The sequence below is a fragment of the Sander vitreus genome, chromosome 21 (assembly GCF_031162955.1).
Source record: "Sander vitreus isolate 19-12246 chromosome 21, sanVit1, whole genome shotgun sequence".
Lineage (NCBI taxonomy): Eukaryota > Metazoa > Chordata > Actinopteri > Perciformes > Percidae > Sander > Sander vitreus.
Window position 1 is genome coordinate 10203792 of NC_135875.1, and position 27715 is coordinate 10231506.

The 27715-nt window shown below is 40.9% G+C and overlaps 1 protein-coding gene across 1 annotated transcript in view; it reads left to right on the top strand.

The window, feature by feature from the left end:
* LOC144535868 (testican-2) overlaps positions 1-27715 on the top strand; it is a 51912-nt gene that overhangs the window by 13508 nt on the left and 10689 nt on the right. The window contains exons 3-5 of the mRNA XM_078278614.1: positions 13625-13633; positions 15697-15742; positions 25876-25990. Coding sequence (XP_078134740.1) covers positions 13625-13633; positions 15697-15742; positions 25876-25990 — 170 coding nt within the window. The remainder of the gene's footprint in view (positions 1-13624; positions 13634-15696; positions 15743-25875; positions 25991-27715) is intronic.

Below are 27715 nucleotides of genomic sequence, written 5' to 3' on the forward strand. Positions count from 1 at the left end.
AATTGCTTGATTTTTTTGTCTGCCAGATAGATAAATGTAAATGTAAAAATTTGATTCCTTGATTGGCAAAGTGATTATTAAATTGACTAATCAATTAATCAAGTATTTCTCCACTTGTGTCCGTAAAAGGTATTCACCCCTCTGACTTTTTCTTGGTTTACAACTTTGGATCTCAGTGGATTAATTAGTCTTCTCTGCAACTGACCATTAGAGAAAGTCTCTTAAATGTCAAAGTAAAAACAAATCTGTTTCATTAAAGTGTAATTAATGTGCTGTGATTCACATTTGTTAAACCCTAGAAGATGAAAAAGTCACAGTTGGGGGGGATGGATACCTTTTATGTCCACTGTGTGTGTGTGTGTGTGTGTGTGTGTGTGTGTGTGTGTGTGTGTGTGTGTGCGTGCGTGCGTGTGTCCGTGTGTATTTCGTCCTATGTGCGTCCAATATGTAGTCCACACTCTGGACTTCTTGTATTTCCCTTAGTTAGATATTTTACTTGAGCATTTTGCTTTGGTTTAAAGGACAAGATACACAACATGATTGTTAGTGGTTGGTGTAGATTTTGCTAGCATGGGAAATTTCACGTCCTTACTTATTCCTGTCTCTCCATGTGAATCTCATCAAAAAATCAAAGCAATGTTAATGTTGAACCTGATGAGGAGACAGGCAACCGAGCTAGCTTTGTTCTGCATAGATAGGACTGTGAAATACACCATCAGAAATGCGAAGGGAGTTTATTTGTTTACTAGCTGTCCAGGCAAACAGGTGGTGTGAAATATTCATACTGCATCTTAAAAAATCACTGTGGGGGCTTAATAAAGCAGGAATGGCAGTTTGATTGATCTGACTGGTGTTTTAAGTGGACCTTAAATATAATGAGAAACGTTGAAAGGAAGAACAATAAGACCAAAAGCTGCAGAGGCAGGAGGTGTCGGGATAATCGACAGCATGTTACAGGGGGTTATACAAGCTCCATTATGATTGGCATCAATGTTAAAGCTGTAATCATGGCGCACTGTGATTGTTAGGATGTCGAATCTCTCAATGTAGATTTCCCCGCATTAAAGTTTGCACAGAATTCACCCACACAAAGCAGTCCAACAGGTTACAAATGTCCACAAATTCAGCTCGGCTGCAATTAGCTGATTGCATTTTCCTGAATAAGGTCATCAGTTAAAACACTTCTTTGACTGCTTGATGTATTTTTTTTTCCTTTCCCAACGCAAGTTCCCCTTTGCATTCTGGTGCGTTGGGTGGATCTGCTCAACGGGAACTCGTGAACAATACCGTGCTGTTCATTCACAGCCATCTCTCTGAGCAATGCAAAGGGGGACTCATTAAGGAGCTGTGCAGCCTTTAAGCCATCCACAGAGAGCTGTTTAAGGTTTGCACCTGCTCTACTGCCTGCTACATTTTTAATGAGATAAAATGCTATATTTTTCTCAGGTAAATGGCTCCTCAGCTCTTTTATCTGTTAAGATTATCACAGAGCGAGTAAAAAATATGAGTCATCTTTAGCCATATTGGTACGTGCAAATTAATTTGATTAATACAAAATTTGATTACAGTGAGTGAGGTTTCTTACATTTTACTCAAGTCTCTCAGTGTGCCTAAATCTACCTCAATATTTATGAAGGAATATGAAGAAAGAGAAAATAACTGCAATATTGTATTCACTTTACATGTAGGCCTATAAGCTTGTGGGCTGCAACTGTTGTGGATAAGTACTATTAGTCTTGTTTCTATTATATAATGTCAAATAATAGTGATCAACAGATCCTAGACACTAAGATGACACCTTTAGATTGCATGTTTTGTCCAAAAATAGTCTAAAAATAGCAGCAAATCCTAAGCTAACTATTGAAATTCTTAATTATTAATTTTCTGTTGATTGAGTTATCATTTAAACACACTTTAGCCAGTGACATATAAGCACTTTATATGGCAACACATACATGACAGCAAGCAGGTTGGAAGAACTAATTGAGCTCTAATAGGCAACCTGATGCTTCACCCAACTATGGATCAGAGTCATTATTTATCCGTGCTGCTGTGACTGAGATGATGACGATGGCTCGGTCACTGATCCTACATCAACACAGCTCCTCTGTGAGAGCTCTTAGAAAAATGAAAGACCATGCATGGGTTCACTCTGTTTTTCTGCGGAACATGATTCGGTTGCATCCTAAGTGACACTGAGCTCCGTTACTTAGCTCAAAGACACGCTGCCAGCTGTGGGTTTTTCTGCTCCTGTCGTCAACCTCAGCCATTTATTAGCCTCCCACAGGATTTATGCTCCTGCACTAACAGCCAGTGTAATTAAGGCAATGGAAAAAAAATTAGCTAATTAGAGCAAGAAGACAGTATGCAATTGTAGAAAATATGATAATGAGGCTTTTTTTCAGATAAAAGTGAATAGCAATGCAGGGGTTGAAAATAAAGACGAGAAAAACCATAACAGTTAAATGAGCTAATTTTTATCTGTATTTCCTCTGAAGACCAGCCTATCAAGTCAACTATCTGTGGAAATCTGCTCGTTGCACACTAATGAGATCAAAATGGCAGAAGTGGTGGAAAGAGACGCTTTCTTGTCCTCATTTCATTACCATGCATGTCTTTTACTGGAGGTGAATGTTGTGGTGGTGGTGGTGGTGGGGGGGTTGCAGTTGCTGCAAGTGTTTGGACTGCACAGATACGATTCACAGTAGAAACGGAAGAAAGGAGATCCTGTTGGTTTCTCAACACAAGCGTGGGAGATTCCTAATTGAGTGGAGAGGCTGTTTTGTGTTGTTGCTCCTGTGGAAAAGCTCTGCTCGCCGGAAAGCAGTTCATGCTTTGCAAAAACGCGAAAGAAACACTGAGAGAAGCTCAGGAAAGCTTTTTCATAGGAATGTTCAACAACACACAGCTTGTCCAAATACACAAAATCCCTTTTCTTTTTTTATGGCTGAGCACAAGGAAGCTACTTGCTGTGATAGGACAGTACACATAGATGAATGTGTTTAAAATAGAGCATAGCTGCACCTACTACACCACCAGCATTGACGGCCTGAATTCCATCATTTTTCTAGCCGTTAACTTCTCTGTGAGTTGCTAAAATGTCGGGCTGAATAATTAGCTGTTCCAAGGTTCTTCTTTTGGCTCTATTGTTCATGCATTATTTATAGTGGCATCTGTCTGAGAGTTGTCTCTGTACTGGTGAAGCTCCTCTATGCCTTGCTACAGGCAGAGTGATAAATGCTGCTACTCTGCTTCTGTGTCTGTCTTCATTCATGGCTGTAATGAGGGCACACCCAATACTCAATCAATGATCCAGCTTTTTAGCAAACACAGAACTATATCACCGATTATAAAGTGTTGATAATTAAGAACTGATACAGCGTTTGGTTTTTATAGTTTACTGGATTGCCTTTTGTGTCTTTTAGCGTGGTTGCTAGGCTTTTTGGGGTCCATGAATACACAATTACACAAGAAACAAAAATTCTTACCATTAAGAATTGCTAATTACTACTAAACATGGTGGCGCTAGAGGAAAAGTCAGGGAATCATCAAAGTTAGCAGTCTTCACCCTCTGGACAAAATTAATGTCTGTACCAAATCCATCAAATAGATCAGTCAAGCTCATTAATGAGCAGTGATGAACGTATGACTATGAATTCTTTAATGTATATCTGTGACTGAATGTATGTATGGATATGAATGGAGGAATGAATGTATATGTATAACTGAATATATGGATATTTATGGCAGTAGGAATGAGTGTTTGTAAGGCATGTATGGGAGAACAGAAGAATGTAGGAATGATGGCTTTTTTTTGCACAAGTATAGAAAATGGTCATTTGCAATTTGCATAGCTCTTTGAGTAGCCCAAATGTTTACTGTACATTTGTCTTTTAATTGTTTTAACCCTGTGCTTGTTGTGTGTCTCTGTTGCCGCAATTTCTCTCAGTGTCCAAAACAAATTTCTCCTTGGGGAGACTAATAAAGATACTTTGACTTTGATGTTGAGATATTTCAGTCTGGACCAAACTGACCGACCCATTGAATCACACTGCTGCTAGTCTGGCTAAAAAACAAAAAGAGGACTATAAAACGCAGAAAAAATGAAAGGAAAAGGCCCAAAAAGATAATGACGAAGTTGAATGTTCATAATGAAAGACATTATTTTTTACATTTGTAAAATATGTGATCTGGTAACAGGCTCCAGTCTGAAGAGGCTCTGTATAGACTTATGTTATTCAGATCATTTTAGGTTTTTGATGAAATAATTGACCCTTCTTCGCATTCTTTGTAAGATTTAGATTCACTAAAACTGGCTGAGGCTCTTCTTAGAAATGTATTTCACAGGTTTTTAAAATAAAATGATAAGAAACCCACCTGTACTTAATGTCACCTGGAAATTCATCTGCCCCTTGACAATGACATCCCTATCTGTTTATCTTCAATGACCTTTATTATCGCTCACAGACACGAGGCGGAAACCTCAGTTTACCCTTCACTGGGTAAACAAGCTTCACCAGCTGAAATCACTCTCTGTTATTTGAGTGGAAATTATAAAACCTGACGAAAACAAACCCTGCAAACATAACTGTGCATGTATTAGCCAGGTGGAAATATATTTAGGCTGCATAAAAGTGCTGCCCTGAATATATTCAGCTCTGCCTGAGGTGTTTTTATGTTTTTGATAGATGTGTGTTTGGGGCCACCATTATTAGTTGTCTGGGACCGAGCTGCACTAAAGACATTGTCCGAGCAAACACAGCCATATCGCTTATGTTCAGTAACAATAGGTGTAATAATGCAAGGTACTCAGGTTCAACCTGGCATTGATAGATTATTTGCTTTAGGCTACAAATCACTCACTGTTAAAACAGCAGGGCAAGTACTGTACAATGCGTTCCATTTACCTCGGAACTCAGAAGCCCAAGCTGGGAATGACGTCACACCCGATGCGTTCCATTTACAAGTTGGATTTTCATTGTTTTCATTGCCAGGTTAGCCATTGTTAGCAATGCCACTTTATAACAACGCATTACGCTGTTTTTGTGCATAGAAACAGCGTAACAACATGTCCACAGATATAGAGAATATGGACAGCGCTGCGTGTACGACTGATTTAGTGAGACACAAATACGACAGAAGTGCTTATAACTGTATGTTACTACAGCTTTCACAACTGTTGATGCACGAAGCAGCCATGTTGGATTGTAGCTCGGGGTACTCGGTGGTTGCCCAAGTTCCGAGCTCAGAAATCCGAGGTCAGGGGGCGTGTTTCTGACTTTGACCTCGGAAAATCTCGAGTACAAATTAGACGCACTATTAGGCCAGGCAGCTTCAAACACTTTGAGGACATGCTCTTGCCTGGGGAGAATCAGCCTCTTTTACTGTCTTCTGATGTTTGATTTTAATGTTGGACAAGACGGACGCTTGTTTGTCTTTGGCTTGATTGTCCCAGAGCTGCGTGTGAAAGAGCAGCCAGAGCTGAGCCTCCTCACTGTATTAACTGACAGCAAGAGGGAGGTGTCAAGGACAGGCTTGGAAGGGACTGTGATCCGGTCTGTGTTCAAGCTGTATTTAGTATGTGTGGCATGTTGTATGTATGTATGGATATATTTGTTTGCGTGTGAGTGTGGGAGAGAGACAGAGACTGTTAATTTGTTGAGTTGGCAGGGTAATGGATACACACTACAAAGTCATATTGAAATGACCTTAATCAAGCAAATCGTATAGCAGGCATAGGGCGCAGAGCTAAAAAACTAATAGCTTTTTTCTCAGTTGAAAGAGCTTGACAGAATCTCATTTATGTGTGATGTAGTCCTTCCTAAAGCCATAACGTGACATCTCAATGAGGCTCCCTGTTGTACTGTAATATCCCACTGCCACTGCGGGAGATAAGCATTATCAGCAGCCACAACAACCCAATTTGTTCTCATTGCCATGGCAGAGAGAGGGAATTAAATGTAATCAGCCAGCTAGCATATTTAACTTAGCTACTCCTGTGAGCTGTCTCATGCAGATCCCTGCAGCATTTCAACTGGGATGGTTATCATCATTATCTTCTCTAAACCATGCTGCTGGTCTCTAAACTCATGCATCTGATAGTTGTAAAAGAGCTCTGCAGCTTTAGTGGACTTCTCATTGGAGTCTAATTCAAACAGCAAACACAATAATTATTGCAGGCACAGATAGATGGTGGTAAAATGATATTGTAATCAGAATTTTGGGAGATTTGCTGAACACACATGCTGACAGTGCACTCCAGCAAGCTCAATTGGATACAAAGCTGCTCAGTACAACAAAAATCTTTACACAGGTCTTAATGCCAACCTTCCTACTTTCCGGGGCACTCAGCCCCAAACTTATTAGTTTCTACTGAAGATATGCATCTTTAAAAACAAGTTACACATTTATAGTCTTATCTTTTAAAGAAGGCTCTGTAATAGTTTATAGCAAATGGACAGGAGTGAACACAGCATTTCTTGGGGACTATTTTCAATGGTGGATTAATCCACATTTGGTGCCCTAGTGAGGATTTTACAGCAGAAGAACAGTGAGTTTTGGGTTTTCTTCCAGACCTTTGAATTGCTGTCCACATCTTTGATTTGTTCAGTGGGTTTAAAGTATACTTTAAACCCACTGACACTAACAACTGACCAATCAGAGCTTCGTAGACGGGATTAAGCATGTAGATGCTATCATGCTGCATAACTAGCTAGCCACATTGCTACATCCACAAAAAATAGCAACAGAAAAGATGTCCTCAAGCGTGGATGAGATCGACACAGCTGTGAAAGTTGGTTACAGAAATAACAACCTTTAAAGTGGTATATTTTCAACCAAGCTAACAGTGACAACAACAGATTGAAAACGTTGAATATGATGCAAAGAATAGTGTGCCTCGACTACTGAAAAAAAAATAATGAAAAGGATAATAGCAAGTCAAGATACAAAATTAGATACAAAAATATCTTACAATAGCTAATAGATGACATACAAAAAACAGGTATAAACATTGACAGTATACTGCTAAAAAGTGTGTGTGTGAAATCACTGTCACAATACTTTATGTTTGGCTTGTTCTTTCTTGCTGTTTTACATAGTTTACCATTGATTAAAATTAAGATTTTTAAAAAGAAGTCTAGAAGAAGACTAGAATCTGTTCTTAAAATGTCTGTTTATTAACTTAACTTTTCCAAATCAATCACAACTCTGTGATAACCAATTCATGAAGCTAGCTTGTATTTTAAGTAGTAAAACCTGCAAGGCTTGTTTTTCTCTCCATGGAAACAAGGTCAGCTTTTTAGAGTCTATTGGGGTGGAATTTGTTTTCAAAGCCTCCACTACATTCAATATTGATTTAAGTTTCCAGCATTAGATAAGTATTCCAACACCAAACAAGATTTAAGGTCATTCATTTATTAATGTATGCTGATTACTTTTTGTTTTTGCAGATCAATACTGATGAGTCTAGCTACTACAAAGTGAAACTAACACAGTTATGTGTTATCAGGTAATTTTGTTTCTGCGGAGCCACATGCTTCAGCTTGTCTTAATATGGGTTTTTCAGCTAATATTGTATGCAGAAGCAGCATGGCTCAGCACAGTAAAGACGGCCCTGCATAAGCTGCGAGCTCCCTGGGGCATCTGTGTGGAGCTCAACCTGAAGGCTCGCCTTCTCTCTTTCTGCTTCTTTGTTTTGCAAATGGGGGGTAGGGAGCGATAAGATGCTGCAGAGACTCAGCTGTTCCAGGGTTCTGCTTGGCTCAGCAGTGGGGTTCAACAGAATCCATTTTTCTGCATTTGCGCCATCCTCCTCTCCAATTACTGCATCTCTCAGAGCATGCAATGCCTTGATACAACTGTGGAGTCTGCTACAGAAAAGCGAGCCCGGCAGGCCACTGTTTGATGTGTCACTTCATCAGTGATTTGGAGACCACAGCTAACGGCCTCCTGAGAATGGAAAAGGTTCATTTCTGTGATGCAACTTCTTGAAATGTGGTCATAGCCGAAGGCAGTAGCGCAGAAAAGAAGCCTCTCATTTGGAGGGTTTTAATGTTTTCAGACTCTTGTTTCAGGTTGAAAAGAGACTCTGATGCTAAACACACCTAAACCAGCCTGTGACTTGATAAAAAGCGCCATTGCCAGTTGGTTAAATCATCTGCATTCTTAAGAAAGAACCAAACTCACCAGTCAGCCTACTTATTTCTGCATTTAAGCACAGTGCAAATGTTTGAGATGGTTGCACGCTTGACAGTTGGCTACTTTGTGGCTCGGGCAGAGAGACGTGTCCTTCAGTGTGCAGAGATGGCTGCAGAATGTGCTCCGTACTATACTGCATTGCAGGCAGGCGTCTTACCTTGTGAAACAACATGTGTCCTTCGCCAGGCAGGCCCCCGAGCACCCCTGCTCGGATGATCAATTTGATCCAGCTCTGTGCTGCTGGACTGCTACTTAATCCCATAATGCTCCAGTATTTTGTTGCAGTCGAGACACCCCCATTTTTCTCCGTGGGTTTCTTATTTTCATTAAAGTGAGATGAAAAATCTCATGCTTCTGTCAGATACACAGCATGTAATCACCTTAAACAGTCTGTAATACAGAAATTGATCATGTAACCATCTGTTAGAGCGAATATGGTGTAGATATCTCAGACCTGTCACAGTTCAATAAGAGTAAACCGAGAAGTTACAGGCGCAGGAATCACATGTGTTGGTATGTGGAATCAATGTGAAAGTGTCAGTGTCAGAATGTCTTTGATTTATGGGTCACGTTCAACTGAAAACTCAATTTTTTGCCAATCTCAAGCTAGTGGGTTCAGGCCGAAAGACACACAGCATCACTTTGGAACACTCTAATGTATTTCTAAGTGGTTCAATCTGTGGTGGGTCTGCACCATTACTGTCTCTCCCATTTCTCCGCCGTTTTCAAAGACGGCGGGGTACAAACAGAGCAAGACATTACCTCCGCCACTCAGGCCCCAGCATGCTGAATCGGGGCGCTATAATGACATGGCAAAGGTGAGATGCACTCCCGCTGCTCCCTGGTAACTACAGAGACACAGAGGGTGGAATGTAGATTCAAGACAGCCTCTGCCTGTGTGCCCTTTAGCAGCGATTTATAGTAGGCAGGGAGATGTAGCTAATTCAGCAACATTAATCAGGCAAAGCACATTACTGTGCAAATGACCAGCCGGGGGAATGATGAGCTGACAATGTCCTGCTAGTCAGAGAGGCAGACACACCTCAGTGATCTGATAGGATGACACAGCCAGGACCCAAAGCGGAGCAATCAGCTGAGGAAAGCCTCTTCCAGGTCTCCGTTCATTACAGACAAGACCTGGATCACCAGTCCATCCATCAGCCTGTGTTTATCCAGTCGCTGCCTGAGTAAATGACTTCATGAAGCTAGATAAATGACAACTGGAGGAAATGCAAAATGTCCGGATCATCATTTAACCTCTAACTCATATCCTGCTGCTTAAGTGATGTCTTCACTGCAAATATCGTCCTCGGAATATCAAAAAGGAATATTGCGGAGGATGAAGCATGCATGTTATTGTTCTGAGAGACTGGTTTCATCTTTAAAGAGGAGCTTCCGAACTAAAACTTTTTGAAATGTGAATGTGAGGTAGAGTTCAGCAATCTGGGTTTTTTTGCTGATTGGCTGGTGACATGTAGACAATACATGAAGCTAAAGCCAGCAGCCGGCAAAGGTCACAAAATCCACCTACCAGCACTTCTAAAGTTCACTAATGAACATATTATATCTTGTTTGTTTATTCCATACAAAAACCAAAGTGTAAAAACTGCAATTTGCATTTGGATAGAGCTAAGCTAGCTGTTTAGAGTCTTTGTGCTAAGCTAAGCTAACCAGCTGCGGCTTGTGGCTTTATATTTACTGTACAAACTCATCTAAAACGTATTTCTTGAAATGTCGAACTATTCCTTTAGGGCAGGATAAGAGGCTGTTTGGATATAGGATCCATGGATAAAGAATCAAACCACAAAACATAATTTATGATCTCTTGAATTAGATTAGGTAATATGATGTTCTGTGATCAGAGAGGAGCTTATCATCATATCAGCTGTAGACTGATTGTTATCTCATATATAATATTTGTGTGTGTCCGGTCCTTTCAAGAATTCTTTGACACCCACCTTGGTTTGATTCTAAATGTTTCCTCCATTTTCAGCACTTTCCCTACAGCAGACAAGAGGTGTGTGAGTTGAAGTTAAGAATTGGCTGTTTGTGTGTGTGTGTGTGTGTGTGTGTGTGTGTGTGTGTGTGTGTGTGTCCTCTAGAAACCCAAACTGTACAGGTCCTGTCACATTACATGGACAGATGAGCTGCAGTGACGGAGCGAGCGGGCTTGCACGCACGTGATGGATCATTGCAGCAGGGCGAGGAGATGCAGATTCTCGCTGTGACATTTCTTTTTCTCTGTGAGCATTTCTTTGGTAAGCTGAAGGGAGGTTGTCCTTCGGCAGCTCTCAGCTCGAACACTCAGAGCCCACAACCTTCTCTTTGATATCTTTGCTTGTTTTATTTTTGTTTACTAGAGATGTATACTCCCGCCATTTTTTAGATTACCTCTTAGTTTGCATTCTGCATCAAGCATGGAGGGCGTTGTTGACCTCTAACACTTAACCAGTGGATAAACACATGTAAACATTACAGATGGCTCAACCCCACTTTTTCAGATACCAGTTACACAACATTTGTTTTCTTCTACTAAGATGTTTATCAGCCATAATCACCTATTTGCTGTAACTAAGTATCTAAAAATGTGACGCACATGTTTTAAGATACTTATATCCCGTAAGTGGAGGTTCATAACATGACTTAAATGTCTCAGAGCTTGTTAGCTTGGAGCGCCAAGATATTACACTAATTTTTGAGCTCCAAACATCAGCATTTTCCAAGGAATTGTTTCTTGGTTGCATGGACAGACATTAGACCATTTGTTCAGAGAGGAAATGTCAGCCTTTGGCTTAGACTTGGACTCAAGACAGACTCAAGTCGCAAAAATGACGACTTGTGACTCGACTTAAGACTTGAATGAAACACATCTTACACCCAGCTCAGTATCTGAAGGAATTGTGTCTGTATTAGTTGATTCCTCGCATCCCGACTTACGTTTAGTGCAACGTTCAGTGCCTATGCAGGGAGTGAGGTAGATAAGTTTAAGCTGTTGGATGAATGTGTTACAAGACATGCAGGAAACCAGAGTTTGCACCCATCACAGACCTTTAATTAATGCTTGTGTTTTTCACCTTGACCAAGTGTTTTAGTTGCCTAACCCTGACCATACCTTATTTATGATTTATTTTCCATAACCGGAATCTTTTCCTAACCTTACACAGTAGAAGGCTCAATTTTTTTTAAACGTTGCAAACTAGTGTAATCCAGGGTTTTGTCACTGACTAGGCCACCTTGACATCCCTAATTTTAGATTTTAGTGTTTTAAATGTTTTTCTGCTATCCGACTTAGTGTTTTTGCTAGTATCACAACAATACTGAGTATTTAGATGGAGCATCGCTCTCCAGCTCACATACTCCAACACCAGAGCAATTCCCTTGCACAACACGACACAGACATGAAGTTAAATGGTTTAGGAGTCAGCTTTCCCCTGTGGCTGTCATGCAGAGCTGGGATGTGAACATTTTGGTGTCAGTGCTAAGGATGGGTGTGTGTGCATGTGTGTTGCAGTGGGTGACGTTGGGGTTGAGTGGTTCAGGGTTATCGGTGGTATTTGTGTCACCAGCAGACGGGGCTCGGTCGAGGTGAGATAGACGTTAACTCGGAAGAGCGCAGTCAGGCTTGCAGCCAAACGCTGTCAGCCTAATACCAGCGAGCGGTCCAGGAGGAGCAGTCGCAGCATCTGGATAGTCAAGCTCCATTAGCCTCCCTGCTCTGTTTTACACCGGCTGCCATACAGCCTTGTTGACAAATGGCAGAAGAGGTGGTGTGTGTGATATTAATCACATAACTCAGGGGACCTCCACCATGAATATCATACCCCCTTGCTCCCTGATCTTTCCCCTTGTCCCTCCCTCTTGTCTGGGCTCGCTGTGAACTGTATAGCAGCAGCCTAGCTGGGATTCAGTGATACAGCATTAGCTCTCAACCTTGTTGAAGGACTAAATGCAGCCTCAGCCTGGTGTCCTTGCTGTCACACTGCTGCTGGGAGAAGATAAGCACTCCAGGCTTTAGGACATTCAGTAGGACTCCCACCGGCCCCTTGCAGCTCTGAGAGCTGGGTAATTGCAGAAGTACTGCAAATAATTAAAAAAGTAATCGTTGCAACTGACACGTGACATGCTACAGTGGTATCTTTGATAATAAGGGCTGTCGTTTTATGGGATTTTTTTTTGATACTCTACATTTTTTCCAGTATTTGCAGAAGCCGATTCTGCAGCTGATTTAATGGCTTAGCAATTATTTTGGCTTTCTTTATACTGCGGTGTCACCATGAAAGTTCACTGTTACAGCTTTAACCTTTAAAATGCCATGTAAAAAGATGCAGATCCCAAAAAGAAGAAGTAATTTTATTCTGCAGGGGAGGTGTTTACATTTCATATGACATATTACAAGTTTCTTTTTCTTCTTCTCCTGTCACAGAAATCCAGCAGATTTTGAAGATAAACAGTGATATTGCCTCTCGTATATGTGGCACCTGGACATTTTCACTGTTACAGAGAAAATATTTACCTCTAAGAAACATTCTCCGAGGTGAAATCTTGAGTCCTGCTGCGGCTCGGTGATGAATTCTTGCTTTAGCCTTTTAAAGCCATTCGCTGGCTTTTTGGCTTGTCCTTGTGCGGCCTGTAAATTGATCATAGTGATTTATTAAGTAGACAGCTATGGCTGTATGTGTGTGTGTGTGTGTAAGAATTAGGTTTATTTACTGGGTTGAGTTGCTGAAATAAACCATGCAGTGCTATATTTCTCTCAAACACACCGAAGCATTGAATGATGAAACACATGGGGAGGCTGCGGTGGGTATTGATGTGTAATGCCCTTGGACCGAAGCCAAGACGGTGAAATGGAATGAAAGGAAAGCAGTCACTCCCCTGTTAACTCAAGGTTATACTTTACAGGAGCTACATGTATATCTGTCTGTGTTGTCAATGGTACGCTTAGTAAATGCATTCTGTCTGCTGAAACCATAAAAAAAACCCATCTAAATCACATCTACCTGTTGACTTTGAAGATTGACAACAATTTGCCTGTATTTTTTCCAAGGCCGATGCTGTATGTCAAGGCTTATCCACAACTTTCTGAGCTGGCAGTTGCTTGTAAACACAGCCACAGAATGAGCCCTTAGCGTTTGGTACCACTGCCAGATCATAGAAGGCGCAGTGGATCATCCTTGTTAATAGGCGCTCATAATCCTCTGTGAATGTCTTATGCTGTCCCCCGAGAGAAGCGAGACTAAGGCATGTATTTGCAATCAGCGTTCATTAGGGGCTGACAGTTTAACTGCTGCCATAACTGTAATAAACCAACCCACTGTTTGCACGCTGAATGGAAGCTAAATGAAAACTGTGAAGTGTTTTGTTTTTATCTCTAACAATGGCTCACTCTTTCTTTCTCCCCCACTGCTGCTTGTCATTGCCACAGGAAGTTGAGGTTAGTGTCTCTTTTGTCTGTCTCCCTTTTGATGTCTCTTTTTGGCTGTACTGTAAGGTGTTACCTGCCTTTTAAGTAAGAGCTCATTTTGGTTAAAGCATCAAAATACGTATAATATGTAATTGTCTCAAAGGTGAAAAGCATTGTAATATAAAGACAAAGGACATTAGAAACAATAATACGTAAAACATAAATAACATCAAAAGCAAACAACTGCTTTCTAGAAAATAAGTTGAAATACATAAAAACTAAAAGAATATGGTTCATCAATGAAAATGCATTTTTCTTTTTAGACTCACAGCGATCAATTCACGCTAATAAAAACACAAAAACTATCCCCTTTACCCTCTGTCAACAGTATTTGCACATTGCCTTCAGCTATACTTGTTCAGCTTGACTTGAGAGCTCAGGATTGGTGTCCCCCGAGCAGAATAAGACAGAGCTAAACTGAACAGACCTGATCCTCAGGGTCCTCTCTGGGCCTTGTCCCGAGTAGTAACCGCTTTATAGTTGATCCTCTCTGTCCTGACACAGAGAGAAATGGGTCAGAATGGATACAGCAGTGGGACGCTGAATTTGTATTATCGTTCCAGCGCAACACAAGCTAAAAAACAGTTAGCAAATATTCCCTCTGCAACAGTACAGGAGGTAAGATAGTCCTTAAAAAGTCTTTTTATGAGATATATGTGGGTCTTGCTATGTGCAGTTTACTTAATGTTAGAGGCTACATCTACAACAACAGCAACAACAACCACAATAATTTTATTACAACACTTAAAGAAACTGTTTGACATTTTGGGAAAAATGCTTACTCACTTTCTTTAGAATTAGATGAGAAGATCGATACTGCTCTCAGACATTAGAGTGGTATCAATCTTCTCATTTAACTCTAGACAAAAAAAAGCGTATTTCCCAAAAGGTTGAACTATTCCCTTCTTGAGATCTAAAAATCTCCAAACTCCAAACTTTTGACAGTAACAGTATATTACAATAATAATATACTGTCAACAATCAAATAAATGTAATGCTTAAATGGATAAATAAAAAACTAAGAAAAAAACAAAGTTTTTTGGACACTTCAAGGATATTTAAAGAAATCCTTGTGGTGGACAGACAGACAGACAAATACGTTATTCATCCCCTTGGGATACAAATGTCTTTTTTAGAGTCATTTGTAATAAAGAGGACATAAGTCCGCTAGCCTGATCTCCTCAGGGTGAGGAACAGTCAGGAGGCTACTCACTGGCTCATATGAAAACCATTCTGAAATGTAGCTGTGCATCACATCTAGCAGTGCACTTAAAGGTTAAAACTAGACAGAACAAGACTACTACTTTTTAGTGTGTTGTTCAAAACATAAATCTGAAACAAAGATAAGAGAAGCCTTTATCCCCAAGAGGGGAAATTAGGTGTCAGCAGCACAATAAACTGAGCAGATAAAGGACACAGCAGCATTAAGGGAAAAAGTAGAACTGCAACATATATCAAAAACAGATGCAAATAAGTAAAAAAAGAAATGTTTAGTTGCTCAAAGAGAATTTGACTGGACATGTATGTTATTATCCTGACAGACACTGTTATCCACCACTTAATGGAATTTAAGATTTTTTTGGAAAGTATAAATGAATGTCATCAGCAAAAGCACAAAGTTTTACAGCGATAGCCATGAATGACATGCACGAGTGGTAAATATAATCTCTTTTTTGACATTGAGTCATTATTTTGTGGCTGTGTAAGCACTTGGTTACACTTCTGTTTCTAGTTTAAGTATTTATTTTAACTTAAAGATCGAAATAAAGATAAATCCTGAAGGTTTTGCAATATGATAATTAACTTTTTAAAACCCATCTATTCAACATAAGAGCTGAATATATTTGAATTGCTAAAATCATACTCACATTGAAACTGTCATTCATGGTGTGTAGCAACATTTGTGTTATCTTCCTCCATTATTTATGCTCTTCTGAAATCTCATTAAGCATGGGTTCAAGAGCATATTTCCTCCATTGTGTTGCTTAACATGAATTATTTAACCCATTAATGCAAATATATTTTCTTTCCAGGATGACTACATCAAAAACATGGAGGAGAACATGGGCTCTGATGAAAGTAAGTCTGATTTTATCTGATTAGAAAAGATTTTTATGGACACATCAGGATCGCTGTGTGGTTTCATTTCAAGTTTTGTGTGTTTTCCACTTACAGCCTGAGTGTATGCTACTGTTCTATATGCAGAGACAGTTTGCAAGACTATTAATATTTAAATGGCTTGACTTACAGCCAGTTCTGCTGCAAATAAAAAAAACTGCTTTATTTCATATTCTACCAGCATAATCAATGCTAAGTGCTGTCCGCCTTTATACATCTGCTCTACATAATGAAATAGTGTGCCGCACATTATCGAAGTGCTGCCTTTTCTTAATTGCAGCAGTTGGCTGAGGTCATCCAGTGTGTGGTGAGCGCTGGTCTGGAGTGTCAGAGCTTGTGAAGGGTGAGAACACAGTTTTGACTCAGGAAAGGAGAGTCTGAGCCTTCAGACGGATCCATTAGTTTGAAAAGTCTGCTATAATTGCCTTTGTTGCTGAGGGCTCAACTCCGAACTCCCACCAGGCTCCATATACCTCCATGGGGTCTGTTTCAAGTTGGAAATATATATCTTACCATTAGAAAGTCAGCTGTGGAGGAGGGAGGACGACCATGTGAAAATGGTGAATATTGTTATTTCAGTCAAATGTTTTTTTGGTATTTAACAAATTAAAAATGATATTAAAAAAAACACTGAGAGAGTGCAAACGTTTCATAATCTTCCAAATTGAGTCAAAAAAAATCATAGTATCGGGGTGCCTGGATAGCTCACCTGGTTGAGCGTGCGCCCCAAGAACTAAGGTTCAGTCCTTGACGAAACAGCCGTAGGTTCGATTCCGATCTGCGGCCTTTTACTGCATGTCATTCCCCCTCTCTCTCTCCTTTCACATATCCAGCTGTCCTGTATAATAAAGGCCTAAAATGGCCAAAAAATAATCTTTAAAAAAAAAACTTAGTATTGAGCCAAACGTTCAACAGTGTGTCTTCCCAGGGACAATGTGCTGTATGCTGGTTGTAGGAAGTGTATTGCTCGCCAGAACCGCTGATGGTGTGAAACCTGACTGCTGTGTCTTCACAAACTGAGGTTTGAAGCCCAGCCGTGCTACAAACTCAGAGATTACAGAGATCATCGAACTGCCACAAGAAGACGCTGTAACCAACGTTGCTTGGTTTACCCGAGGTCCTAGGAAATAATATTAAATAATATTTGTATATGACATTGGATCACATGACTACATGTATGTGAAGGAGGTTGCTTCTAGTGATAAACCCACAGATAATTATCACACAGCTTCTCAGTTACCCTAAGCTCTACGGAGCATTTTAGCGTCTTTCAGCTTATTGTTTTGCTATTGTGGCCCGCAACTTTACTGTTTCGATTCACTCTCGCCACACTCATTAGCACCGTTTTCAGAGAAAAGAAATCATGAGGGAGTATTTTGTTGTATTATTCCACAATATGACTTAAAGAGTAATAATCAGTGATATTTGATAATCACAAACACAAGTAGCCTATAAATAAAAACTTGACTCATAATCCCTATATAAAAACAAGAGGTATTTTATTCCCAAGAAACAAAAGCAAATCAACAATTGAAACAAATTTGTCATTTCCGGTAGCCTAAATATTTGGCTGCAGTTCACCTGAACCTGTGGTTTTTTCGGCGATAACAATCACACTTTATCTGAACTGTGGATTAAGCTAGTCAAATGCTAACTGTTCTGTGGTGGTAATGAAGTAGGAATCATTTCACAGATCAGGTTAAAAAGATACTATTCATACATGTTGTAGCCAATCAAGCAGGCCATTAGGGTTAGCAGTGTGTTCCTGTTGCGAGGTGAGTGTGGGAGGTCGGGTGTAGCGCCACACCCACACTGCCTCACTGCCTCACTTGAAAGACATTGAAGACTTGCCTCAAAGGAGAAAGATGTGAGAAGAATTAGCAGAAGACGTTATCCCAGTCATCTGTTCATACAACAGGGAGAATAACTAATGTAGTCTCAAGAAAACGCCTCGCTTGCTGTAGTGTGGGCGATGCTCATTTGAATACCATTGATTTCATCCCCGTCCCAACTCCCACTGGGACTAATTCTGCAGAGTTAATTGATCAAGGTCTTCTTCATTGAAAATTGAACAAGACAGCAGAAACTCCGACAAGGTGTACTGTACATGCAAGTTCTGGATAGAACAAAAGCCCTAATAGGAGACCTCAGACACCTCCAGTGAGCTGATTGAGACGTCAGCTCGACTCTGCAGGCCATTTCAAAACTATAAGGTGCCTACTGCTCTGATTTAGCAAAAGAGCTGGAATATTAGTCTTTGACATATTTTATTTTAGCCGATAAATCAAACTTCCCTTATACCCCGAGAAGCATGTTGACTGTGACTTTGATTATGCTTCCATTCAACAACTTTAACAACAAAATGATTTAGACATTATGTGTTATAAAGAAGAATTGGAGGTGTTGCATCCTCTCTAATTATAATGAAATCATTTCATAGCATCATTGGAGTTAAATAAAAGCTGCAGGCTGCTTTAACACAGCGACCACCAATTAAATCAAAGGGCATAAAAAAGTCTTCAAAGATGACAGTAATTGCAAATCCAGTTGAAACTAATTTCCTTTTTTCCATCCATCCATCTTCGTCCGCTTATCCGGGGTCGGGTCGCGGGGGTAGCAGCTCCAGCAGGGGACCCCAAACTTCCCTTTCCCGAGCCACATTAACCAGCTCCGACTGGGGGATCCCGAGGCGTTCCCAGGCCAGGTTGGAGATATAATCCCTCCACCTAGTCCTGGGTCTTCCCCGGGGCCTCCTCCCAGCTGGACGTGCCTGGAACACCTCCCTAGGGAGGCGCCCAGGGGGCATCCTTACCAGATGCCCGAACCACCTCAACTGGCTCCTTTCGACGCGAAGGAGCAGCGGCTCTACTCCGAGGCTCCTCACGGATAGCTGAGCTTCTCACCCCTATCTCTAAGGGAGACGCCAGCTACCCTCCTGAGAAACCCATTTTGGCCGCTTGTACCCTGGATCTTGTTCTTTTCGGTCATGACCCAGCCTTCATGACCATAGGTGAGAGTAGGAACAAAAACTGACCGGTAGATTTGAGAGCTTTGCCTTCTGGCTCAGCTCTCTTTTACGTCTAGCGGTGCGATAAATTGAATGTAATACCGCACCCGCTGTGCCGATTCTCCGACCAATCTCCCGCTCCATTGTCCCCTCACTTGCGAACAAGACCCCAAGGTACTTGAACTCCTTCACTTGGGGTAAGGACTCATTCCCTACCTGGAGAAGGCACTCCATCGGTTTCCTGCTGAGAACCATAGCCTCCGATTTAGAGGTGCTGATCCTCATCCCAGCCGCTTCACATTCGGCTGCGAACCGATCCAGTGAGTGCTGAAGGTCACAGGCCGATGATGCCATCAGGACCACATCATCTGCAAAAAGCAGCGATGAGATCCCCAGCCCACCGAACTGCAACCCCTCTCCACCCCGACTACGCCTCGATATCCTGTCCATAAATACTACAAACAGGATTGGTGACAAAGCGCAGCCCTGGCGGAGGCCAACTCTCATCTGAAATGAGTCCGACTTACTGCCGAGAACCCGGACACATCTCTCGCTTTGGTCGTACAGAGATTGGATGGCCCTGAGAAGGGACCCCCTCACCCCGTACTCCCGCAGCACCTCCCACAGTATCTCCCGGGGCACCCGGTCATATGCCTTCTCCAGATCCACAAAACACATGTAGACCGGTTGGGCATACTCCCAGGCTCCCTCCAGGATTCTTGCGAGAGTAAAGATCTGGTCCGTTGTTCCACGACCAGGACGGAATCTGCATTGTTCCTCTTCAACCTGAGGTTCGACTATCGACCGAACCCTCCTTTCCAGCACCTTGGAGTAGACTTTACCGGGAGGCTGAGAGTGTGATACCCCTGTAATTGGCACACACCCTCTGGTCCCCCCTTTTTAAAAGGGGAACCACCACCCGGTCTGCCACTCCTTAGGCACCGTCCCAGACTTCCACGCAATGTTGAAGAGGCGTGTCACCCAAGACAACCCCTCCACACCCAGAGCCTTAAGCATTTCTGGACGTATCTCATCAATTCCTGGGGCTTTGCCACTGTGGAGTTGTTTAACTACCTCAGCAACCTCCACCAGGGAAATTGACGACAATCCCCCATCATCCTCCAGCTCTGCCTCTACCATAGAGGGCGTATTAGTCGGATTTAGGAGTTCCTCAAAGTGCTCCTTCCACCGCCCTATTACCTCCTCAGTTGAGGTCAACAGCGTCCCATCCTTACTGTACACAGCTTGGATGGTTCCCCGCTTCCCCCTCCTGAGGTGGCGAACGGTTTTCCAGAAGCACCTTGGTGCCGACCAAAAGTCCTTCTCCATGTCTTCTCCGAACTTCTCCCACACCCGCTGCTTTGCCTCTTTCACGGTAGAGGCTGCAGCCCTTCGGTACATTGCAACTGCCTCCGGAGTCCTGGGATAACATATCCCGGAAAGACTCCTTCTTCAGTCGGACGGCTTCCCTGACCACCGTTGTCCACCACGGTGTTCGTGGGTTACCGAGACCCTAAGACCACAGCTCCTCACCGCAGCTTCAGCAATGGAAACTTTGAACATTGTCCACTCGGGTTCAATGCCCCCAGCCTCCACAGGGATGCACTAATGTACTTTCTTATGCTTTTAGTATTCATCAGAGCTTTATCTTTTCGGTTTCAGACGGGTGCTACTTTTTCTTGGCAGGTCTTCTGCGGATTTTCTTTTTCTTTTCTTTTTTATTCCAGTACCACTAAAGTACTTTATTGAATTTATTTTTTATTTTATTAAAAAAAAAAAAAATGCAGGATCCTGTCCAACTGCAAGCTGTCATGCATAGAGGAGAACTCACAGACAGGTGAGGGAAAAAGCTGATCGCGGATGAGAAAGCAGCCATGTTATATTAGTTTTTTGATGCCGCCATAACAATAATAATCTCAGAGAGATTGCACTTTTGCTCGGTGCAGTCCCATCACCTTTGTTGACATGATTACAGGCGGATTTAAGACCCATAATGGCCCTTAAAATCCGGGCCCTGCACTGAAATGTCAATGTAGCACAATGTAAAGAACGACCAGCAGAGCATGCAAGGTGGAAAATATACTTAACGATCGTTAATGCAAACTAAATCTTGTGTTTGGATTTCATTTTCAGTATGTAGGAGTTTGAGGAACGTGTTTGGTCTTCAGCTGTTGCTTGGAGGCAGACTTGATATCTTAAAACACTGAACATGGGAGCAATGAGAGAGCCGCACATCACCATCTAAAACACCAAGCTGTGTTTCTGTGGCAACATACAGTAAAGCAATTAACAAGTATATTTTAAAGTGAGTTTTTAGGTTGTGGATGCACATCCAAGAGCCCTAACATATGGCTGTTTATAAAGTTCTCTGTATTTTGACTAAAACCCCCTGAACTGTGAGGCGTAGAAGCAAATTTCTTTTGATTCCTGGATTACTTAAAATTAATTTATCAGTATAAGACACCACTGTTTAATTCAAAGCTGCTATAATCAACATTTTTATATTTACAAGGGACCAATTGACTGTAATGTAAATGTGAAAGGGGTCGCTCGTAGTGACAAACAGGGAACTATTACCCCTCAGCTCCAATGAGCATTTTATTGTTCTTCAACTCGTTTTTATTTTATTCTCTGGCCCACAACTTGACCGTTTTGATTCACTCTCGCTAAAAAGGAAAGCTCTAAAAATCAACTGTACACTAGAGGGTGAGACAGGGGTGGATTTTCACTACTCTTCACTAAATATTAGCCTAAAAAAACTGTTATTTGGCCTTTTCTATTCCAGTTTTTCTGTTATTGGTCATCAAATTCTTGAAGACATGGCCATTTGGACATAAATCACAAAAACGTTTGGATTTAGTGCAATTGAAACCACACGTAGATGACATGTGCACATTCAGTATCAACGATCCTGCAAAACTTGATGACATTTAATCTACAGGTGGATTTGCAGCAATTTAAATAGCTATGAAATAATCCAAAAATAATAATATTCCTAGAAAGGATATTCTCCAAAAATCAAGCAGAGCCATGCTATTCCTGGACAGATATTAGATGTGCATATAATGCTTCGTCACTGAATGAGTATATTGTATCCAGATTCAGATCCACATTTTCTGTTATTAAACTTACACATAAAGTAGATTGCAGAGCCTTGATACTGGTGCAGTAGCGCACGACTCACTGCACAGTCTACAATAATAAAATGGCACCGAAGAAAGTGGTAATAGTTAAAGCTATATTACACCTCTAAAAAAAAGCTCCCATAAAGCTTCATGGTCCATGACTGGAACTGGTGTTATCAAAATGAAATGTTAAACCTTGCACTCTGATAGAAACCACCAACAAAATACACAGTAACAGTCTCTGTAAGATAAACCAGAAGATAGCCTGAGGAAAAACGAGTGATGAGTTTTACTAAAGAGAACTGATGTCTTTGCTCTCTTTATTATAAATGAATACTCAAAATGAGATGTATGGTAACAGTTCGATGGGAATTTTGGGGAGGTTTATGTCTAAAATCAAAAGAGAAATAGCGGTGGTATAGTCTAGATATTGTTACTAGGGTTAAACTATGACAGAGCAGAATACCTGTTAGGAACAGATGAGGTGAATAAAAAGTCAGTGGTCCCAAAACATTTTATATCGAATGACTTTGAAGTTTCATTCAGTTGTCTTTGTCTTTGAGCTTCTCTGCTGAGTCTACGTCTTACAGTTGTTTATGAGATGCTAGATAAACGTATTTGTAATTCAATTCTAATGACGACAAAAAACAATCCCTTGCTATCGCTCATGCTGATTTCTTTTCTTATTATCTATTTACTAGTTGTTTGCCACTGATATGGGTCAAGCTTTTTAGGAGCTTCTAGCTTATTTCTGTTCTAACACAGCTGTTCTGCTCCATAGACCTTGTTTTATGAACATTGGTTGCTCATACGCTTCAGGGTTTCTTAAATATTTATGTGAAGATGAACTGTGGGATTTTCTTTTTGATAATTTTGTACTGTACTTGCTAGTAATTTTTGGCACACGAGCCCCAGTATCATGTTTCCAGCCTTTACTAATACACAAAATCTACGTGCAGTGACAAAAAACTGAAAAGATATACCTTCGCCAAAGCTGAACAGTCCTCTTTATTTGTAGTATTAATAATTACAAAATGTTTACAAATGTTTAATTTGCATCCGTATCCAGATATGCATCAAAATGCACATACATGTGATGAACATGCCATATTTGTATTCATGCAAGTGCAGAACTTTAACAGAAAATTGTTGAAATATTAAAACATCTTGCAATGTTTAAGAGTAACTGCACCCAGGCTGTTTACAGAGTTGTTTACTTTTGCAATGGTGTTTTGCAACATTTATTCATTGAAAATCCATCAAATGATTACATTTTTGATTACAGGTTTGCGAAGAACACAAATGGGGGCTAAGTCCTCAGAGCCTTGATACTGGTGCAGTAGCGCACGACTCACTGCACAGTCTACAATAATAAAATGGCACCGAAGAAAGTGGTAATAGTTAAAGCTATATTACACCTCTAAAAAAAAGCTCCCATAAAGCTTCATGGTCCATGACTGGAACTGGTGTTATCAAAATGAAATGTTAAACCTTGCACTCTGATAGAAACCACCAACAAAATACACAGTAACAGTCTCTGTAAGATAAACCAGAAGATAGCCTGAGGAAAAACGAGTGATGAGTTTTACTAAAGAGAACTGATGTCTTTGCTCTCTTTATTATAAATGAATACTCAAAATGAGATGTATGGTAACAGTTCGATGGGAATTTTGGGGAGGTTTATGTCTAAAATCAAAAGAGAAATAGCGGTGGTATAGTCTAGATATTGTTACTAGGGTTAAACTATGACAGAGCAGAATACCTGTTGGAACAGATGAGGTGAATAAAAGTCAGTGGTCCCAAAACATTTTATATCGAATGACTTTGAAGTTTCATTCAGTTGTCTTTGTCTTTGAGCTTCTCTGCTGAGTCTACGTCTTGCATTTTTTATGAGATTCTAGATAAACGTATTTGTAATTCAATTCTAATAGACGGCAAAAAACAATCCCTTGCTATCGCTCATGCTGATTTCTTTTCTTATTGACTATTTACTAGTTGTTGCCACTGATATGGGTCAAGCTTTTTAGGAGCTTCTAGCTTATTTCTGTTCTAACACAGCTGTTCTGCTCCATAGACCTTGTTTTATGAACATTGGTTGCTCATACAGCACAGGTTTCTTAATATTTATGTGAAGATGAACTGTGGGATTTTTTTTGATAATTTTGTACTGTACTTGCTAGTAATTTTTGGCACACAGCCCCAGTATCATGTTTCAGCCTTTAAAAAAAACTAATACGTAACAAAATCTACGTGCAGTGACAAAAAACTGAAAAGATATACCTTCGCCAAAGCTGAACAGTCCTCTTTATTTGTAGTATTAATAATTACAAAATGTTTACAAATGTTTAATTTGCATCCGTATCCAGATATGCATCAAAATGCACATACATGTGATGAACATGCCATATTTGTATTCATGCAAGTGCAGAACTTTAACAGAAAATTGTTGAAATATTAAAACATCTTGCAATGTTTAAGAGTAACTGCACCCAGGCTGTTTACAGAGTTGTTTACTTTTGCAATGGTGTTTTGCAACATTTATTCATTGAAAATCCATCAAATGATTACATTTTTGATTACAGGTTTGCGAAGAACACAAATGGGGGCTAAGTCCCTCAGAACCTTGTTTGAATGAGGCTATGAGATACCCTGCTGTCCTAACAGACAAACCAACAGGACCAAACACGTAACTTCCATATTAAAAATGCATTGTGGAACAAAGTATCATGAATCACAAGCCATGTAGGAAGTGGTGCAGGACTTCGGCTCTTTGTAAACTCCAGTCACCAGCTCAGTATCATACTTGGTCTTGTAGAACAAAAACACCACAGGCACACAGCATCACATTTTTGGATTCTGTAAGCGTTGTCATCCACTGTTCCCCCGTACCTCCCTGCTGTAGCATCAAATTATCACCTAGTCTCTGGATTTGCAGTAAATCTGCCTGGCAGCACCTCGTCTGTTGACCGTGTTGACTACAAAGCAGCTGCTTAAAGCTGACTCAGGATTTCACAGCTTAAATATCTCTTGCCGACCACTGCTCGCCACTTACCACTCACTCTTAAATTTATCTGAGCCTGTGAGTTTTCCGAGGCCTCTCCGGTAAGGTAGCAAATGGGCCGGGACGGTGTGACATCCAGTTTCAGTTGGCATTGACCACAGGCTGAGGAAGGTGAAGGACATGGTGCTATTTCCATCTCAGTCTATGAGTGGAAAAGAGGGTGGCATTGAAGAGTTCGACTCTCCAAAGATAGAGAGGGAGATGCTGGGGAGGGAGGGAAGAGGATATAAAGAAAGGGAACATGTCAGACAAAGATGTAGTGTGTGTGTGTGTGTGTGTGTGTGTGTGTGTGTGTGTGTGTGTGTGTGTGTGTGTGTGTGTGTGTGTGTGTGTGTGTGTGTGTGTGTGTGTGTGTGAGAGAGAGAAAAAAGGTAAGACGGTGAGAGCCAGTGATAAGTTGACATGGGGGAAGTGAGATGTGACGAGCCAAGAGAAAGAGATGCTCAATCAGTGCTGTCAGGCTTTCTGGCAATCACACCCAGCCATTGGAGACTGCAGGCAGTGCTATTGACAACAGGCTGCCTCGCTAATGACAGCTAGGTTTCCATGTTTTCAGCACTGCTGACTATAAAATCAATGGACTCATTTGTGTACACCGCTAGAATATTTTTCATTACACATTTGATGATTTTTTATTGCATACAACCGTGTTGAAAGGAGAGGACGAAAGATCATTTTAAAAGGTGTAAATGCTAATGATCATGCAGCACATAAAATAGCTACGTTTCTCTGTTTTTGTTGTTGCTGCTGCTATCAATCTGTTGAACATATGCTCCCAAAAAACAGCCAGAAGCTCTTTATTTTTCTCAAGGAGGTGACAAAAGTAGAGAATTAAAGCAAAACACCTCAACGGTGATTGATACCTCTGGTGATTTTGAGTGTTGTTGCTTTGTGCTTGCAGCCGTGGACACCACCAAGGACCCGTGCCAGAATGTGAAGTGCAGTCACCATAAGGTGTGCGTCGCTCAGGGCTACCAGAGGGCCATGTGTGTGAATCGCAAGAAACTGGAGCACAGGTAGGTAGAGTCCTAAAGTGGGAGGGAGGCTTGTTTTGTGTTTGCAAGACATATTGTTGCTGTTTAGAAGATTTCTTCGTGGACAGACGTTTCTGTGGCATTGGTGTCAACAGCCATTACCTGTGGTTCAGTTAAAATCCTTTCAGTGTCTGGCTGTGAGAGCTATTGATTAAACTCCCCAACAGGGCCAGAGAGTGTCATGAGTCAGGAATTATGTCGTTTCAGCTTGAACACTCTTGCTGAGCAATGAGTAATTAACTGTGTGGATGGAAAACAGTCTGTAGTGTCTGAATATGACCAAGCCAATTTGAGAAACCTGATTTGTTTTTTGACCTGCCTTGAATGTTTAGATCAGATTTTTTTTTTTTTTATTGCACAGCATTAAATTGACTATTAAATCTTAATATACCACATTAATCACTACTGAATAATTCATGTAGACATTGAAATACCACTGAATTTAAAGAACTGAGATATTTTAAATTGAAAACCATTGTCAACAATAATCATTTAGTAGTCAATAAACGTCAAACTCAGGTCTTTAGTTGATTTAAATCCTTATCGCCATTATTTATCCTTATACATGGCTCCACTTGAAATCATAACAGCTAATACGTTAATAACAGCTCCTATCAGACACAGCAGAAAGATGGAAGGACACTGGCCCTGTCTTGCACCCAGCGCAATTGACTTTGTACACCGACGCATGTATCATTCCTATTTTGCTCCCGACGCACAGCGGACTTTTCCCTCCACAGACTCACGTCGGTAAATTAGGGAATGAACTTGCGCTCCATACATAAATACATTTTTGCAAACCATACATAAATACAAGGAAAAGTATGAACTTATTTTACACAACATTTCCATGAATCAAGAATGTGTTGATGACATAAATGAGGAAATATTAGAGGACTTAAGGAGATGTGATGTTGAACTGCATGGGCCGATGCCACTTAAACCAAATACCCCAGCAGCAGCACGGGAGAGGAGAGACAGAAGAGCTGCATCGTGTATAGTGAAGTCATCTCGGTCTAATGTTAGACTACATTGCAAAAATATCACCATGCATTCATAACCTCGTGATTCAGTGAGAGTGAGCCCAAAACATCGGAAAGTATGTTTTTTCTTTCATTTCTTTATTTACATTTTGTCAAAAAGAAAAATCAATAGCAAACGTCGGTCTCCTCGGCGGTGAACCGCTCCTGGCGTGCGCCCATGGATGTATTAAGAGCGTGCGCCTAGCAAATCCGCCATTATAATAGCAATCCGCCATGGAACAAGCGCGCCTGCTTTTAAAGGGAATGTGAGATAACGCTCTGAACGGTTTATTGCACGTTACGCCCAAACCACACCTATGAGTAATGTAGCTACTTCAGACAAACCCATTTTAGATTTGCGTCGGGCGCCTGAGTCATTTATCCCGCAACAGCGCCCGAGATCCGCCCACAAAGCTACTTGCGTTTGGTGTTTGATACTTGCGTTTAAGATCGTTAAAATAGGGCCCTTAATGTCAAGGGTACATACCTTATGATTAATTAATGCTAAACTAATACAGGACTCATTATGGATCTAATCTAATGCATAATGTATCATGAACTCCTGTGGTTTAGTTTTAATTAATAATGAAGCCACTATTACTTTGTTTAATTACTTAAAACTACACGGATCGTTGGTTTGTGAACTCAAACATTTATGCAGTTAAGACAAACTAAAACTAACATG